At 46.2% G+C, this 19,465-nt stretch overlaps 1 protein-coding gene across 1 annotated transcript in view; it reads right to left on the bottom strand.

Annotated features, from left to right (window-relative positions):
* LOC111982515 (smoothelin-like protein 2) overlaps window positions 1–13,486 on the bottom strand; it is a 27,759-nt gene extending 14,273 nt beyond the window's left edge. The window contains exons 1-2 of the mRNA XM_070434017.1: window positions 13,377–13,486; window positions 12,329–13,076 (exon numbers count right to left, since the gene is read on the bottom strand). Coding sequence (XP_070290118.1) covers window positions 12,329–12,871 — 543 coding nt within the window. The 5' untranslated portion in view covers window positions 12,872–13,076; window positions 13,377–13,486. The remainder of the gene's footprint in view (window positions 1–12,328; window positions 13,077–13,376) is intronic.
* Between the last annotated feature and the right edge of the window lie 5,979 nt (window positions 13,487–19,465).

The raw sequence follows: 19,465 nt of genomic DNA, 5'->3' as shown, positions 1-19,465 counted from the left end.
GGGGGGGGGGGGAGGGGGGTCAGTCTTAATAAGCCTGCAGGGCTTGAATCAAAGAAATGAAAAACCCCCTGTCCGCTGTGGTGTTTAGTCTTCTAAGTTCCATCATTGCAATTTATATCTTGGTTCTTGTCTTAAGACGAAGGTACTCCGAGTACTCGCTGTATTCCATAGAGGCACGACACCACATCTAAAACCAGGCTCTCCTAGGCAACCGCTCGAACGCTTCACCAATTTTCGCATCCCTAAGAAGGCACAAACAAACTAGGACACCTAGAGCGAAAGGCAAGAGGACATTAAACCAACTATAGCAGTAAATGGTTCCAGAGCTTTGAGGGACATAAGTAACCCCAACCTACTAAATCTACAGTACCAATCACCCTGCTCGTCTCTCCTTCTGCGTCATACTCTCTCTTTGCTTCTCTCTCTCTCTCTCATCTCCTCCTCTCTACTCTCTCTATTCATCCTATCTCTCTGGCTCGTTCTCTCTCTTGCCACTCACTCTCTCTTTCGTGAGGCTCGTCATAGAACCTGTTTACTTCTTTACGCTACCTCTCTACCGAGGTACCATATCGTCACTCCATAGTCTTAGCTCTCTACTCTTTTCTCTCGTGTCAAGAACTTCCATACTCCTCTCTCTCTCTCCTTCTCTCTGCCCGCTATGATTGCGTCTAATTCTACACTCCTCTTACATATCACTACTCTCAACTTATGGATTGCTTCTCTTGTTACGCTCTTTCTTCTGTGCATTATATCTGAATCATTCTTCATAACTCTCTCGTGCTTCTTCTATCCTAATACTCATCTCAATACTCCTACTGCCCTCTTTCATATAATCTACTCACCTAAACCTTTCACATCCGTCCCTCTCTCGAATCTTCCAATCCCAATGTGTCTCACCTATCTCTACAACGAGGCGTCTCAACCTCTCGGCAGTCTGTGACGCAACACACTGTCACGTTCGTCTTACACGCGCGTGTGGGCCACCAGTCCCATTAACTCGGGTATGTACAAGCCCTCTCTGGCAATATAGAGCAAAAGTGATAAGCGAAGACAATAAAGCAATAACAAAAAATTTAGTTAATCAAAACTTGTCAATGAAACGACTATACATTAACTCTTCGGAGTTTTCAAAAGGCGAGAAGGATAAGCACATCATATCAAATGCGATCTTATGTAAATTTGCGAAATACTTGTGATGCATGAGTGGTTATACCAGGTGTAGTAATGTTAACAATGACAAATGGTTAAAGCACACAAGTTAAAAGAAATAAGCATAAAATGGGTATGTATTTACAATCGGGCTGTTTGTTCTTCACTGGTTGCCCTTTTGGCGTTTTGGAACAGGTCACAATCTTGCTTGTGCTGTGTGGTATGGCACACTGCCTGGAATTTCACCAGTAGATATGGAGTTTATCAAAATTTGTATTTGTTTTCAATTCTTTGTAGGATCTGTGTATCTGAGGGGAAATAGGTCTCTCTAATATGTCAATACATTGGAGGGGTTAGGAAGTGCAGCTTACAGTTCGGCACCTCATTGTTTGTGGGCAGTGAGACATGCCTGCTTCTCTTGAGAGCACATTGTCTGCCTACGGCAGGCCTTGCTCAATAGCAAGGCTATGGCTCACTGAGCTGTACATAGTCAAAGGTCCTTAAGGTTTGGGTAGTCACAGTGGTCAGGATATTCTGCCACTGGTGTACTCTACTGTTGTAGGGCCAAATAGCATTACTAGTTTTGCTCTGTTTTATGTTAATTCTTTGCGCCAAAATGTGTGCAAGTTAATTATTCGTGTTTTTTGTTCTTTCTCGATGATTGGTTGGGTCTAATGTTGTGACTGCTTGTCCTGGGGCTCATGTGGGTTGTGTGTGTTGTGAACAGAAGCCACTGGACCAGGCTTGCTTAGGGCTCTTTCTCCAGGTTCATCTCCTGCTGTTAGGGTGATTGGCCTTTGTCTAGGTGGAAGGTTTCGGAGATCGCTCCTTTTAGGTGGGTTGTAGAATTTAACGGCGTGCTTTTCTGGATTTGGTGATAATTAGTGGTCTCTCTCTGCACTCTCTCCTCCTCATCTCTCTCCTCTCTCTATCTCTCCTCTCTCTCTCTTCTCTCTCTCTCTCCTCTCTACTCTCTCTCTCTCTCATTACTTCTCCTCTCTCTCTCTCTCTCTCTCTCTCTCTCTCTCTCTCGGTTCCCCTTTCTCCTCTCCCTCTCCCTCTCCCCTCCCTCCTCGCTTCCCCCCCCCCCCCCCTGAACCTGGGTTCAGCAGCAGTACAATATCAAAGCAATCAGGGCAACACGTGTGTAGAGAGTGAGTAGAGTGGGGAAGGCTAGAGTGGCCAAGTGAGGTTCTCTCCAGCAGGCACATGGCTGATATTCATATGGGTTTAACTGATTTATCACAGCTGTCCCATGTGACTCTGCGCCCAAATATCATGAGGTGGGAATCCTTCTCGTGCCATAGAAATGCTTGATGTCAAACCACAAAGATAATCTAAGTGGATGTTATTAAATCGGAGTTTGCAGTTTCGATGAAGTTTCAATGACAGGGGGTTGGCAGCGTGTGTACAAGGCTCGACATGTCATTGGCACCTAAAGCTGTGTGACTTTCAATAAAGAGCCGTTAGCATAGGTGAAGTCCAGTCGGGATGGGAGTGCGATGAGCGGTTGATTTTTAAGACGATTAGATGAGGATATTCAAGCTGTTTCTCGGGATGACAATATTTGACATTCTTGGAACATTGCTATGGTTGTGGAATGGAACGGGAAACAATGGAGGCTGCTTGTGAGAGCAACACTGGGCCGGGATGTTGAGTGGGATGTATGGACAGTTAGTGTTGGCACAGCCGGTTGGGCACAGAAACCAAGAGTATGAGATAGCTCTTTGGTGGGACCAAACAACACCACCCTGCCATATCAACGGAGTAATTTCGGGGCAGCTACAGATTAGCTTCTGGCTAGCTATCGGAGTAGCTTCCGGTTAGCTTTCAGGCTAGGTTCTGAATTAGCCCCTGGCTAGCTTCCACGATGGATTTTCAGATTGAGGTAAGTAATACTTTTTGTAATTGGTGAAGCGGGTTGCAGGAAAGCTTTTGCAGGAAAGCTTTTGTAGTTGAGTTCTTGGATAATAAAATAGATAAAAGATATGCGAAGAAAGGTGTAAATATATATATACAGGACACGAACAATACGGAACAGAAAAAGACGTCTGAACTGCTGAGCCACCTTGGACGAAAAAAGTGTGTGAGAATGTGTGACCACATTCTGCATTATTTAGATTTGCAGTGAGAGAGTGTGATGATGACTTGAGCAGCCTTCTGTGACACACTGTCTGTCCTGTCCTGTCTGTCCCCCTCTCCGTCTCTCCCGTCCTGTCTGTCCCCCTCTCCGTCTCTCCCGTCCTGTCTGTCCCCCTCTCCATCTCTCCTGCTGGCTACGGAACGGTCAGGGGGTCAGACATAAAGTTGAAACTGCCCTGGGGTAGGGGGACGGGGAGGGAGGGGGTGAGGGAAGGGAGATGGGACCGTCTCCCCGACTCCCCAGGACAGCACAGCAGTTGGCACCTAAGAACTCTGACATCTCCAAGATCTGAGAGGTTTAGTAGTCTGTTCTCGGGTTACAAGGCACCAGCTGTGGAAGACATCGGTATACCAGCCTCCCAACACCAAAACAAATCAATAAAACCTGGTGATATGATACGGCTGTCTGATGATTCAATCAGTTCAGTTAGAGGTGATAGGACACATGCCCCGATCTGACGCTTACCCTCTCTAGTCCATACAGTATGGCTGCATGAAAAGCGTGGAGTCAAACCACACAAGTCCAATACAAACCCCTAATTCGTACTATACATTTGCTGTTCTTGTCTGTCTGTTTGGAAAATGTCAAATGTAGAAATAGAATATATATTCTGGGCCCTGGGCCCTCTAGAACGATGAATGTAGAGGGCGGTGAGGTCATCCACTAAACAGTGAATTATTAACCTGTAACCACGGCGATGGAAATACAGGGCATTGTATGGAGGTAATTAAGAGAGCCAGGGGCAGCCTTGGATGGGAGCGGCCAGCCCAGCCCGGCTCGCATGCCTCTCTCAATCCCCCTTCACCCTTGACCCTGGCCTCTCTCTCTTTCACTCTCTTGTTCAATCTCTCTCTCGCTCAAGCTCTCTCTCGCTCAATCTCTCTCTCGCTCAAGCTCTCTCTCGTTTCAAGCTCTCTCTCTCTCTCTCTCTCTCTCTCTCTCTCTCTCTCTCTCTCTCTTCTCTCCCTCCCTGGGTCTGTCTCTCAGGCTGAGCTCCACTGTATTAATAGCCATGCTGAGGGGTTTGTGCCAGGAATCTGGAGCCCTGGGCTGGATGGCTGGATGGCCTGGCCCAGGCAGGGGACACACAGACAGGCAGAGAAGAAAAGACCCTGCTCCATTGTGGGAAAGCTATGAATTTGGGAGGGGAGTCTCTGTGGCTGTGCTGGAAATGTGAAGCGTATTTATCATGGGGATAAACACAGACGCACGCACGCACGCACACACACAGGCTTGAACGCACACAGACACACACGCACGAACGTACACACTCACAAGCTCTTGAAAGACTTGTGATGGGAACTTCCAACTCTGGCACGTAAAGTAGAAGGCATACACTGGTCTAATTAAGTTCCCAAGACATTGTCTGAGAATGTGACCATTTCAATAGTGAAAAGAAGCTGAGTCGGAGCTGTTTGATGCTGCTGAGTTGCTCCCATCATGTTTCTCGCTTTTAAAGGGCCCGAGTGGAGAGATCTGGTGTTGGGGGCAAGAAGGGGCCAATGATGCCATGCCGGGCAAGATCACATATCTGAATCTCTGAGAAACAGATGATTACCCAATGTTGGCCACAGTGGAGGCTGGTGAGGGGAGGACGGCTCATAATAATGGCTGGAACGGAGTAAGTGGAATGGCATCAAACACATGGAAACCACGCGTTTGATGTATTTGATACCATTCCACTCATTCCACTCCAGCTATTACCACGAGCTCATCCTCCACAATTAAGGTGCCACCAACCTCCTGTGGTTGGCCAAAGAGCCGCATCAGGAGAGGAGTATGAGATGTGAGGTCAAGATGCATTCCTCTGGGCACCATGGAAGAGAATAGCCTGGCTGGTGGAATAGATGAGGATGGAGGACAGGGAACCAGGTGGAGCTGATCTGACTCCTGAGGTGTGTGTTGGACCATCCACTAGAGTGATAAAAACAACAGAGAGCTCACATTTGCACTGTGTGTGTGTGTGTGTGTGTGTGTGTGTGTGTGTGTGTGTGTGTGTGTGTGTGTGTGTGTGTGTGTGTGTGTGTGTGTGTGTGTGTGTGTGTGTGTGTGTGTGTGTGCGTGCGTGTAGGGAGAGGGAGGGGTTGTGTGTACGTGCGTGTATGCATGCTTGCACAACTTACGCGTGTGTGTGCCACAGGAGGTTGGTGGCACCTTAATTGGGGAGGACGGGCTCGTGGTAATGGCTGGAGCGAAATAGGTGGAATGGTATCAAATACGTCAAATACGTGGTTTCCATTTTGTTTGATGCCATTCCAGTCGCTCCATTCCGGCTGTTATTATGAGCCGTCCTCCCCTCAGCAGCCTCCACTGCTGTGTGCATACAGTGGAAAGAAAAAGTATGTGAACCCTTTAGAATTACCTGGATTTCTGCATAAATTGGTCATAAAATTTGATCTGATCTTCATCTAAGTCACAACAATAGACAAACACAGTCTGCTTAAACTAATAACACACAAACAATTATACGTCTGAACCAATTGCATTAATTTGGGGACAGGTCGAAAAGTATTAAACATTTATGGCAATTTAGCTAGCTAGCTTGCACTTGCTAGCTAATTTGTCCTATTTAGCTAGCTTGCTGTTGCTAGCTAATTTGTCCTGGGATATAAACATTGAGTTGTTATTTTACCTGAAATGCACAAGGTCCTCTACTCCGACAATTAATCCACACATAAAACGGTCAACCGAATCGTTTCTAGTCATCTCTCCTCCTTCCAGGCTTTTTCTTCTTTGAACTTATATGGTGATTGGCATCTAAACTTTCATAGTATTACCACGACGACCGGCAACACAGTTCGTCTTTCAATCACCCATGTGGGTATAACCAATGAGGAGATGGCACGTGGGTACCTGCTTCTATAAACCATTGAGGAGATGGGAGAGGCAGGACTTGCAGCGCGATATGCGTCACAAATAAAACTGACTTCTTCTGATTTTAAGCCTTGGCAACGCAGACGCTCGTTGATGCGCGCGGGCGTTGTGCGTGCAATAATTGAATAACATAGATTTCAAAATGTATTTTGCAACGCTCGCGCACGCGTGTAGTCAGCCTGTTACATTCTCCAGCAAAATGTCTTGATAAACTTAATTTGTCCATCGATGATAGCAAGCTGTCCAGGCACTGAGACAGCAAAGCAGCCCCAAACCATGATGCTCCCTTCACCATACTTTACAGTGGGAGGAGGTTTGATGTTGGTGTGCTGTGCCTTTTTTTCTCCACACATAGTGTTGTGTGTTCCTTCCAAACAACTCAACTTTAGTTTCATCTGTCCACAGAATATTTTGTCAGTAGCGCTGTGGAACATCCAGATGCACTTTTGCAAACTTCAGACGTGCAGCAATGTTTTTTTATGGACAGCATTGGCTTCTTCCGTGGTGTCCTCCCATGAACACCATTCTTGTGTTTTACGTATCGTAGACTCGTCAATAGAGATGTTAGCGTGTTCTAGAGATTTCTGTAAGTCTTTAGCTGACACTCTAGGATTCTTCTTAACCTCATTTAGCATTCTGCGCTGTGCTCTTGCAGTCATCTTTGCAGGACGGCCACTCCTAGGGAGAGTAGCAACAGTGCTGAACTTTCTCTATTTCTACACAATTTGTCTTACCGTGGACTGATGAACACCAAGGCTTTTAGAGATACTTTTGTAACCCTTTACAGCTTTATGCAAGTCAACAATTCTTAATCTTGGGTCTTCTGAGATCTCTTTTATTCGAGGCATGGTTCACATCAGGCAATGCTTCTTGTGAATAGCAAACTCAAATTTTGTGAGTGTTTTTTATAGGGCAGGGCAGCTCTGATCAACATCTCTAATCTCATCTCAATGATTGTACTCCAGGTTAGCTGACTCCTGACTCCAATTAACTTTTGGAGAAGTCATTAGCCTAGGGGTTCACATACTTTTCCCAACCTACACTGTGAATGATTAAATTATGTATTCAATATAGACAAGAAAAATACAATAATTTGTGTGTATTAGTTTAAGCAGACTGTGTTTGTCTGTTGTTGTGACTTAGATGAAGATCAGATCTAATTTTAGAACCAATTTATCCAGAAATGCAGATCATTCCAAACGGTTCATATACTTTTTCTTGCCACTGTACGTGCACATCGCGAGCCAATGATCAGAATAGGTACTTTTTCCTCACTCATACAGTCTATCCATCAGACTATACTAGACTGTGACGAACACACACCCACGGCACTGCAACATAAACCGAGCAGTCTGTTAGTAAATTGCCTGTTTGAGCAGCAGTGCAGGAGACAGAGGTTAAGTAATGCTAATAGTGGGAGTCGGGGTCCTGTATTGTAGGGAGTGGAGAGAGTATATGACGGTGGTGTGTTGTGTGTGTGAGGGATTTTACGTGTAGCAGTGACAGGGAGGATTGGTTGTCAGCTGTCAGCTGATTTTAGGAGTCTTGATAATAGGACTTTAGAGTGCTCTGCTCCTCTTTAGAAGTCCTCTCTGTGTGTACTCTATAACAGTATGTGTTTGTATGTGTGAGGTGTGTGTCTGTGTTCACTCACGGTGATAGTGTGAGCGTGCTCTGGCGGAGTTTCCACTGATAACGCCTCACACACTCGTCTTATCCCCCCACCCCTCCCCTCCTTTCGGTTCACATGGCCTGGAGATGCCTCAGTCTGAGAGAAGACACACACACAGCCCACATGAACACAACCCAGCCCAGGGCAGGGACAGGGCAGGACAGTGAGGGACCTAAGGTTTCACACTGTGGTCCTGTGTTATGTAGTTACACTAACTGTCAAAGATAACATTGTGACCTGGGTGGAATCTATCCAGTTCATCTTATAACAGGGCACAGCCGCTCTCTCTTCAACTTGAGTACACCGAGGAACGCAGCGAACGTGAGGTTTGAGGTGTGCAGGCGTGGTCTGTGAATGCCTGTGTGTGAATGCTACCGCATGCTACAAGGGAACAGGTGTGAAGAGGTCTATGAGAGGAGGGAATGGAGGAGTGGAAGAGGGGGCCCTGACTCACTCCTGAAGCCCAGAGAAGGAGTGTGGAGTCTGGGGATGGCTGGGTCTTGTGTGACCCTCTCCTCTAATCCCCTCCTCAGTCAATGTACTTCAAATGAGGCAGAATGTCGACACAATAGTCCTTTGAGACCACAGCTATGTTGGAGTAATTGGCAACAGGCAGCATTGTGTGACTCCTCGGCAGAGACCGGACAGACTGAGGAGGAAGAGGAGAAGGAAAAGAGGGGGAGGAATAGGGAAGAGTAGGGAGGAGGAGGTTGAAGGAAGAGGAGGAGGGGGAGGAGAAGGAGGGAGGAGGAGGAGGAGGTGTAGGATGGGGGAGGAGGAGGAGGATTCCTGTCTAGTATTGTCAGAGCAGCAGCACTAACCAGCACAGTGGTAGAGGCTCCTAGCTTCAACAGATCTCTCTCTGAAGAGGAGTATCAAAGATCCCAGTGAAACCCACTGCCTGTCCTCCTCAGACTCTGGGAGAGCTGGTGTGTGCTAGAAGGGACTGAGGGGAACTTGTGATGAACTGTGCTCAGCCAAGTAAGACTCAAGAAAAACAGGGCCCAGTTAGGACCAGAGGGCTCTATAGAGGCTCTGCTCATGAGAGAGAGGGGGAGAGAGGTGGGGAGTTAAAGAGAGAAAAAAAGAGATAAAGAGATTGAGAGAGAGAGACACTCATATCTGCATCAGAGTGTCAGGTGTCCAAGGCACAGTCGAGCACAGGTGGAGACGTACTGTAAGCAACCCTATAGTGAAAGTGCAGGCCCAGGGCAGGCCCGCACACATCCCAATTGGCTGTGCTCTTTCAGTAAGGTGACGCTTAACTCCAGGGCTGCAAAACCATCTTCAGATGTGCCTGGAGGTCCTCAGCACAATCAGCTCCCTCCCTCAGACCTGCTGAAACAGCCCCATCTGACTTTATGAGGTCAGCATACAGTCTCTGTACAGTCTCTCTCTATCTCTCGTTGGCTGTGTCTCGACTTGACAGTTCATGCAGATTTTGTATTCTGGTCATGGAGTTCTGGTCATGGAGTTCTGGTCATGGAGTTCCGAACACATCTAGGCCTACATTTAAATGTGTCTACCGTCTCCACATTGTGTCCGGATTTCCTTTCCCCGCACTATATTTAAATGCAGTATGCATTCTGCAAACGGTGGAACAGGCTAAATCTGATAACACAACAACAACAACTTGATGGTGGTAGCCAACTACTGAAGCTAACTAGCCAGCTCACCTCTGAAACTAGCCAGCAAGCTATCTAGCAAAGCTAAAGCGTTTGCTAACATGTTAGCATAACTCTTGCCAAGCTATTTTTTTTCCCCTTCTAAATAAGCTAGCTAGGTAGCATTTATGAGGTCAGCCAACTCGTTCCTCACACGCTAGGAATGTATTCCATCCAACGTTTAGTGAAAAACGTTGCCTTGCACTCCCAAAACACACTTTTTCTGGAGACTTGTGGGCGGAGAGCTGTTGACGTCGCCAACTGTATGCGCTTTCGATAGCCTGATTGTGTCCAGACCGAGGAGAAATCCGCACACAATCCGTCCCTGACCACCTCCTGAGGTGGTCTGGGAGATCTGAACACAATCCGACCACAAAGCGACTTTTGTGCGTCTACACCTGTCTTTTCAATGCGATCTTCGTACTCTGATAGCAGAAGTCCGATGTAAGTGTCTAGTGTAGACATGGCCATTGAGGCTGAAAGGTGTAGATGTGGCTGTAGGGGAAATCTGAATAGGATAGCGTTTCCCTGTTGAGTTCCGGATTAGATTCGATTTACACACACACACACACACACACACACACACACACACACACACACACACACACACACACACACACACACACACACACACCAATGAATAGATTTGCGTTGGATCAATAGATGAGGAACTCACATGAGGAACTCACTGTTTTCTACAGTATTATGATCTAATCTCTGTCTGGTTGTTCGGAAATTTGGAGAAATTGGAGAAAAAAGTTTTGGCCACGAAAAGGGGATCTCCAACAATGTATTATGAGAAACAAAGGACTTCTGTTTCATACTAACCTACATATTTACATCAGATAAGAATCCTCAGATGGTTCACAACATACTTTGTTAAGATGAGGCGTATGACATCACTCATTTGCATACATGTTTTTGTGTTTGTGTTTGTGTGTGTGTGGGCACCTGCGTATGTGTGTGTGTCTGCGTTTGTTGTGTCTATGGCTGTGTGTGAGCAGTCACAGTTAACAGTCAACATCTGTGCCAGACTGTCAAGGGTCAGTTTGCTACAGAAAGCAGCTGTGAGTTTACAACCAAATACACAACAAAGGACCTCAGAGCTGAGAGGAAAGACTGGGAATCAAATCAAGTGAAAATCGGAATATAGACCTTATGAAAGATGAATGTAAGCGTTGTAGTTTCCAAAGCAGCGTAGCCATAGGGGCCTTGTGTTGGGATACAGTCAAGAGAAACCTCTGGACTTTTAAAACAGACACTACTGTGGTTTACAATACACCAAGAACTGAGATGATAACGTTCCCAGACTTATCACTGAGTTCCCACCCAAACTTCATCAACAAGTGTCAAACTGTACTGGACCTTAGAACTGACCAACTATGCCAGCATTAGCTTCTCATCAACTGTAACAAAGTACACGTGTTTGTCTTTCAGTCCCTCACATGTTAGTCAAATGTCGCAATGACAGTCCGGATAGAGATAAGTAAGAAACAATGCACTGTGTTTATATTTGTTGCTAGTAAATCTGAGGAACACGATTGAATCCATTCTAAAATGTTGCGCAAGCTGTGGTGCCACTCAACAAAGAGTATAGTGGGAGAAGATTCATGAGCAACATGTTGTCAGCAACATGATAGCAGCAGTGGTGTAAAGTGCTTAAGTAAAAAATAGTTGAAAGTACTACTTAAGCAGTTTTTTGGGGTATCTGTACTTTACAGGCATTTTTTACAACTTTTACTTTTACTTCACTACATTCCTGAAGAAAATAATGTACTTTTTACTCCTTTTACTCCTTTTACTCCTTTACTCCTACTTAGCAGGTCAGGAGAATTGCCTAATTCACACAGTTATCAAGAGAACACCCCTGGTCGTGCCTACTGCCTCTGATCTGGTGGACTCACTGAACACAAATGCTTAGTTTGTAAATGATGTCTGAGGGTTAGAGCGTGCCCCATAGCTATCCGTAAATGTAAAAAATAAGATAATGGTGCCATCTGGTTGGCTTAATATGAGGCATTTTAAATTATTTATACTTTTACTTTTGATACTTAAGTGTATTTAAAACCAAATACTTTTAGACTTTTACTCAAGTAGGATTTTACTGGGTGAATTTCACTTACTTACTTGAGTAAGTTTCTATTAAGGTATCTTTACTTTTACTCAAGTATGACAATTGAGTACTTTCTCCACCACTGGATAGCAGTATATGAGTGCAAAATAACCATTCACAGCAGAGAGAGAAAAAGGGAGAGAGCGAAAGAAAGAAAGAAAGAGAGAGAGAGAAAAAGGGAGAGAGAGAGAAAGACTCTTCCCATGATGATATATCACACTCAGGAAAGAGAGGTCTAATGCCAGGAGAACAGCTTCCTTCTCAGACTGCAGAGGCTGGACGGACATTAAAATAAGCAATTACTTCTACCAAAAATGTTCAGGGATGGGAAATTATCCTGATTGCTTTCATCTGGTATCTACTCTGCTTACGTGTCTAAATATTAAGTTGAACATGACCGAGTTTCCCCACCGCTGTGAAAGCTCTGACATCATCCCTGTGACATGTTCAAGAATGTCTGTTCAACCCCCATATCATGATTTAGTTTAGACACACTCTGGATGAATCATTGCACAATCTTGATAGTCTCTCAGATCCACATACAGTCACCACCACAGAGTCAAATACAACACTTTCATTTATCCCTGACCAAGATGGCTGCCATTCTCACCCCATTCTAGAGTTTTGGAGATTCATGACATAGTCTACTGCTCTAATGTATCTATGTTCGCCATAACCCCAACCCAGTCTCCCCACTGTATAAGGCTACTCACGTTAGTCTTGCTGGAAACAGCGAAGGTAGCTCGGCTGGAGAAGCGGGCGGCAGTGGGGCTGGAGGCTGAGCCCGAGGCTGACCCGGTCAGGGCTCCCATGCTGGGGCCACCAGCAGGGCTGGTAGGGGAGGTGGAGGGGGACCGGGGGCTCGCCCTCTCCTGGCTGCTGCTGTGTGTCTGGGCCTGGATGGACGCTAGCTGGTGCTGGTGGTGGTTGTTGTTGTTGTTAGTCATCAGGGCACCTCTGTCGCACACTGTCCCAGTGAGGAGCTCTACCTGTCGGGTAAGGGCCTCCAACTGGCTCCGGAGCTGCCGGTTCTCCTGCTGCAGCTGCGCCACAGCCCGGCCTAGGGGGCCCTCGCTGGGGTGGGCCGTCGCCTCCTCCAGACGACGCTCCACACCCTGCTTGAAGGCGCTCACGTCCACGTGGATCTCACACACGGCATCCCTCAGTGTGGCCTCGTAGCGGGCGAGCGCAGCGCACACCGTCTCGCCCTCCGGAGAGGAGCCCTCTCTCTCGGCTGTCAGAGGACCTGCGTCCATCTCTGCTCCACTGCCTCCAGTCCCTGTGTTCCTCACTGGGTCTTATCTGCTCTCTCTGGGGCTGCTCCTTCCACACTACTCCTCCTGTCTGTGTCTCAGACACATCCACTTTGAATGGAGATTTGGGAGAAGTCAGTCTTGTCAGCTGCAGCTGAACCTTTCAGATCCCATCTGTCCCAGGAAATCCCTCAGGGTATCCTCTATCCTGCAGAGTGAAAGCTCACTTTTACAAGCCTGCTCCGAATGACAGTACTGAGGTCTATCAAAAAGCAAACACCATTCAAACATGACAGACTCTAAAATAAGTGAAGTGAATCAGTAGAAGAGTAAAATGACAATCTGTGTGGAAGCCAGGCATGTGACAAGGCTGTTGTGAATTAAACCAGTGAGGTAATTGTAACTTAGTTTCAGTGAGTGTATAGTGTGTGTGTGTGCGTGTCAGAGAGAGAGACAGAGACAGAAAGAGACAGAGAGAGAGACAGAGAGAGATAGTAGTAACCCATACCTAAGTTCACCTCTGGAGCTCCGGTATAGTATTCCCCCTCAGCGCTGGCCAGCTATGAATGTCTGCTCTGCTCTGCCCGGCACACTGCTTTAAAACACTCCTCTCTCTCACACACTCACTCAGGTTAATCTCCTTCTTCTCTACTGGTCAGGGGGAGGGAGCAGGAATACAGAGGGAGAGAGGGAGGGAGGGAGGGAGGGAGGGAGGGAGGCTAGATTTCCTCTTTAGTTCAATTCAATTCAATTTAAGGGCTTTCTTGGCATGGGAAACCATTCACTTGCCAAAGCAAGTGAAATAGATAATAAACAAAAGTGAAATAAACAATAAATAATTGACAGTAAACATTAAACTCACAAAAAAGTTCCTAAAGAATAAAGACATTTCAAATGTCATATTATGTACAAATAGTTAAAGTACAAAAGGGAAAATAAATAAACATAAATATGGGTTGTATGTTTGTTCTTCACTGGTTGCCCTTCTCTTGTGACAACAGGTCACACATCTTGCTGCTGTGATGGCACAGTGTAGTATTTCACCCAATAATAAAAAAAATAAAAAAAATGTGGATCTGTGTAACCTGAGGGAAATATGTATCTCTAATATGGTCATACATTTGGCAGTTTAGGAAGTGCAGCTCAGTTTCCACCTCATTTTGTGGGCAGTCTGCACATAGCCTGTCTTCTCTTGAGAGTCAGGTCTGCCTATGGTGGCCTTCTCAATAGCAAGGCTATGCTCACTGAGTCTGTACATAGTCAAAGATTTCCTTAAGTTTGGGTCAGGTATTCTGCCACTGTGTACTCTCTGTTTAGGGCCAAATAGCATTCTAGTTTGCTCTGTTTTTTGTTGTTGATTCTTTCCAATGTGTCAAGTAATTATCTTTTTGTTTTCTCATGATTTGGTTGGGTCTAATTGTGTTGCTGTTCTGTGGCTCTGCTGGGTCTGTTTGTGTTTGTGAACAGAGCCCTCCCAGCACTCTGTGAACTGTTGAAAGGAATCATCTGTGTTGCCTTTCCCCTTCCCACATCTCCTCCCCACACCTCTCTGATTCAGACGGGTTGGGTTAAATGCGGAAGACACATTTCAGTTGAAGGCATTCAGTTGTACAACTGACTAGGTATCCCCTTTTCCTTTCCTTTCCTTTCCTCCTCTTTCTCCTCCTCCTAGTGTATTTGTGTCACTCTCTCACCAAGTGAACTTCTAACAGCAGGACGTTCAATCAGCATTCTCTCTCTCTCTCTCTCTCTCTCTCATCTCTCTCTCTCTCTCTCTCTCTCTCACTCTCTCTCTCTCTCTCTCTCTCTCTCTCTCTCTCTCTCTACTTCTCTCACTCTCTCTCTCTCTCTCTCTCTCTCTCTCTCGCTCTCTCTCTCTCTCTCTCTCTCTCTCTCTCTCTCTCTCTCTCGCGCTTTATGTCATGGGAAACATATGTTTACATTGCCAAAGCAAGTGAACAGATATAAACAAAAGTGAAATAAACAATACAAAATTTACAGTTACAATTACACTCACAAAAGTTCAAAGAATAAAGACTTCTTTCTCTCTGTCTTTCTCTCGCTGATCTCATTTCTCTTGGTTCCAGTCTTGTCAATCACGCTGGCTGTTTCTCTCATTTAGCAGTTGTGTCATACATCAGGGGGGAAACTGATGCTTTTTCCTCCCCCCAAGCCTCTCTCTTTTCCCTCCCTCTCTCTTTCTCTAATCGGTATTATTATAGGTGGCTGACAAGATAAGAGAGATAAGACAGGACAAATAAACTTGTGAGATTACTTTTAATGAGAGAGAGATTTACGGGCAAGATAATGACTGACTTCAGGTAATCTGTGAACAAAATTGTGAATGGACATTTTAAGTAGTGGAAAGGCCTGTCTCTGTGAGCATTCCATTGTATAGTTGTAGTGTGATGTGAACAACTATTGATCAAATTGTATTGTCAAAGTGGGTAGCGTAAAAAGCTGGGTTTGAGCCTGGTGAGTGAAGGCGTGAAGGGCTGCACCCCTCTTCTCTTCCCCTCCCCCGCGTAACAGGACCCTAGCAGAACAAACATTCCATATCAGATTGAGAGTGAGTGAGTGAGTGGGGGTCTGGCTGGGTTGGGGGGCACAATGCTTGACAGACCAAACATGCCCTGCACCACCATCACCGATGAGATCAGGCGGACCAGACACAAATTCATATTACATTCCACCCCACTGTTTACTGTAAACACAGGGGGTTTGGGGGGTGATATATGATGGCATATAGACTGTCCCTCCTCCCTCCATCCCTAATTCCCTCCCTCCTCATACCCCAGGCTTAGTAAGTCTGCCTGGCTGAGACAGCCAGCTACCACAGGGACCACAGTCTACAATACCGAGTCAATGTGCGGGGTACAGGTTAGTCAGGGATTTGTACATGTAGGTAGGGGTAAAGTGACTATGCATAGATAATAACAGTGAGTAGCAGCACTGTAAAACAAAAGGGGGGGGGGGGGTCAATGTAAATAGTTTGGGTGGACATTTGATTAATTGTTCAGCAGTCTTATGGCCTGGGGGTAGAAGCCATGTGGTAGCAGAGAGAACAGTCTATGACTTGGGTGACTGGAGTCTTTGACAATTTTTGGGGCCTTCCTCTGACACAGATCTCTGAACTCCTCCCTATAGGCTGTCTCATCATTGTCGGTGAGCAGGCCTACCACCGTTGTGTCGTCAGAAAACTTAATGATGGTGTTGGAGTCGTGCTTGGCCACGCAGTCGTGGATGAACAGGGAGTACTGGAGGAGACTAAGCATGCACCCCTGAGGGGCCCCTGTGTTGAAGATCAGCATGGCAGATGTGTTGTTGCCTACTCTTACCACCTGGGGGCAGCCCGTCAGGAAGTCCAGGATCCAGCTGTAGAGGGAGGTGTTTAGTCCCAGGGTCCTTAGCTTAGTGATGAGCTTTGTGGGCACTTTGGTGTTGAACGCTGAGCTGTAGTCAATGAACAGCATTCTCACATACGTGTTCCTTTTGTACAGGTGGGAAAGGGTAGTGTGGAGTGCGATTGAGATTGTGTCATCTGAGGATCTGTTGGTGCGGTATGTGAATTGGAGTGGGTCTAGGGTTTCCGGGATGATGGTGTTGATGTGAGCCATGACCAGCCTTTCAAAGCACATCATAGCTTCCGACGTGAGTGCTACGCGCGGTTGTTATTTAGGCAGGTTACCTTCGCTTTCATGGACACAGGGACTATGATGGTCTGCTTGAAACATGTAGGTATTACAGACTCAGACAGGGAGAGGTGGAAAATGTCAGTGAAGACACTTGCCAGTTGGTCAGCGCATGCTCGGAGTACACGTCCTGGTAATCCGTCTGGCCCAGTGGCCTTGTGAATGTTGACCTGTTTAAAGGTCTTACTCACATCGGCTGCGGAGAGTGTGATCACACAGCTGTCCGGAACAGCTGGTGCTCTCATGCATGCTTCAATGTTAAAGCAGCATTCAGACTGCTTTAACCAGGCTAGATCTGCAGGGGTGAGAAGGAAGAGAACTCCCAACAACTCCTATCCTGTCAATGTGTGTTAATTGAATATCTGGGTAAATCATGGCAAATACATTTACTTCACCGATACTTAAAAATGTATTAGTGGGCTGGTAATGAGCAAAATCCACTTGCCATTCTCCAAACAAAGTCGCTGGGCCAAGAGCAGCTGTTTCTGTCTGTGTTTTCATAAGGAATAATATGATTGAGCTCCTGGGGTGACGTCAGTCATGATGCAGCACCACTCGACACTTGTAAATGTCGGACCTGATTAGTGGGACGAACCAGGGGAGTACACAGACGTTGTTGTGCTCTGCCTATCTACAACAAGTGTTTGTTATTGTACTTGAATCCCTAACCGTCTAGCACTCTAGTCAGCTGTGTTTCTGCTTGCTTTCAGCCTTATCAGTGTAGTATGGAGAGAGAGGGGCCCAATGAAGAGTGGTTAATGACGCGTGACGAAATGAACTCACGGATGTTTGCGGTTCGTGGTTCAGCTCTGGACCTCACCGGGCTGCTGAAGGAAGGGCTCTTTTGATGTAAAACTGAGATCCCTGATAGCGGATAAGTTAGGTATTGCGCAATCAAGTAGTAGTGAGACAAAAGCAGGAAGTCAGAGAGACAAAAAAAGCATGACGCATGCATAGTCACACGCCTGTTCCTACACTCTACTCTGGCTTCATTTCAGGGAATTGTGTTGGGCCGCATATGACATGATGACACTTACCGTATAATATGTGTAATACATGACCAACTCTCGTTGATGCTATACAGATAGTGGGACCCAGAGATACTCTGTGTGCTACATCAAGTCTTCACACAGAATTTCAGTTAGCCTTGGAATCCAAACCCGAGTCCACACTGTTAGTGAAACAATAGTGAAATGTGGCATGGATTCAGTTTTTAGGAGCAGAAATAGTCAAGATTTCGATTCCATGTCAGTCTGGGGATCAGTAAGAGAAGACAGAGGAAAGAGGTTGTGTGTTGTGAGGGGTAAAGTATGGTGACCTCTGACCTCAGAGTACTGGAAGCAGGTCAGTAGCTACAGTACCTTTGCTATTCTATTCTTGACTTCAACACGTCAATATATCAGTCAACATATTATCAAAACGGTTGATTCGTTAAGTTAGTAATAACCTTGGTTAACCCAGAACTAAAGTCTTGCGTAATTGGTCAGCTACTAAATGAAGTTCTGGGCCTGTACGTGTTAAGAGAAGAGATGCTAGAACCAGGAGCGGAACCGTAATGAGGAGCTCCACCCTCTCTCTTTGCGGTTAAGTCTACGGGCCGAATGTCCCCTCCCCTTTCTGAAATTCGAAAGATGCTAACACAAGCGAAACCGTGATTTGCACCAGTGATGAAAAACCCAAGCACCGGAACTATTGCTGCTCGTTAGCCATCAGTGTCCATCGTGTAAAGACTGATCTACCGTACCATTTATGTTTACGTAGTCTGCCCATTAAGATGAAGTTAGTAAGTATAGTAATCTGCATGTAGGGTCAACATTATTCATCTCTTCAGAGGGTGCCAGGCTAAACCCCATTACTATGTCCCCTGTAATTTCTCTTCCAACTAATGGTTTTGAGCTGTGAACATTAACAAGGAGCCCTGAAGCTTGCCCACAGAGCAGGGCTGCGTCACTACACTATTAAAACTGTACACAAACATGTCTGTCCACTCTCTCTCTCTCTCTCTCTCTCTCTCTGCACTCAACCTCCCATTAAAACTCCCAGTGTTCACATGGAGGCCAGCACTCGTCTCTGTCCTAAACAAGCCCTCCTCAGCCAGAGCAAGTGCCATGCAAACACCTCTTTGTCTTTACGAAGCGTCTCAGAGTAGGAAAAACAGATCCTAGATCAGCATTCCTACTCTGAGATGCTGTGTGAATACAGGCCCAGAGCTGCATACACTTAGCAGGGCACAACATCGTGGAACGTTCAGACCAAAATACTGTATATGAACAAACATGGCTCTCTGATAAGTAAGGGATCACGCCAGCTCTATTCATGATATTTCCATCGGCAATGTTCCATAACGTTTGCCTACTGAACGTGCCCCAGACCTCTGACTGAGGGATGGACAGAGCACTCTCACTAGGAGGGAGGAAGAGAGCGAAGGAATGCCTTGGCTGCCTCTCCTGTCTCCTGGGAAAAGATAGAATACCTGCTGGCTTTCGTCCACCGAGACAGCCCGTTGACAAACCTGCTGATCCTTCCAAAACAAAAGCCCTTTTCTCTCTCTTTACCACATGTCGGCTGCACTGTGGTTTCCCCAAAAACAAGTCTGCATGGATGTGATGACATCAAAGTTTCCATGGAAACCCTGCAGCCCCCTAAAAAATAACAGGCAGCTGATGATGTCATCGTCACTTCAAAGTAAATTTAATGAAGTGCATATGGAGCCAAGACAGAGAGAAAGAGAGAGAGAGAGAGAGAGAGATGCACTCTTAGTTCTTCGGCTGTTCCCATAGGAGAACCCTTTTTGGTTCCAGGTAGAACCCTTTTCGTTCCAGGTAGGGTTCTACCTGGAACCAAAAAGTGTTCTCCTATTAGGACAGCCGAAGAACCCATTTGGAACCCTTTTATTCTAAGAGAG

This window comes from Salvelinus sp. IW2-2015, linkage group LG22 (assembly GCF_002910315.2).
Source record: "Salvelinus sp. IW2-2015 linkage group LG22, ASM291031v2, whole genome shotgun sequence".
Classification (NCBI taxonomy): Eukaryota; Metazoa; Chordata; class Actinopteri; order Salmoniformes; family Salmonidae; genus Salvelinus; species Salvelinus sp. IW2-2015.
Note: the sequence above shows the minus strand (reverse complement) of the source record. Positions and strands in the feature narration are given on the sequence as shown.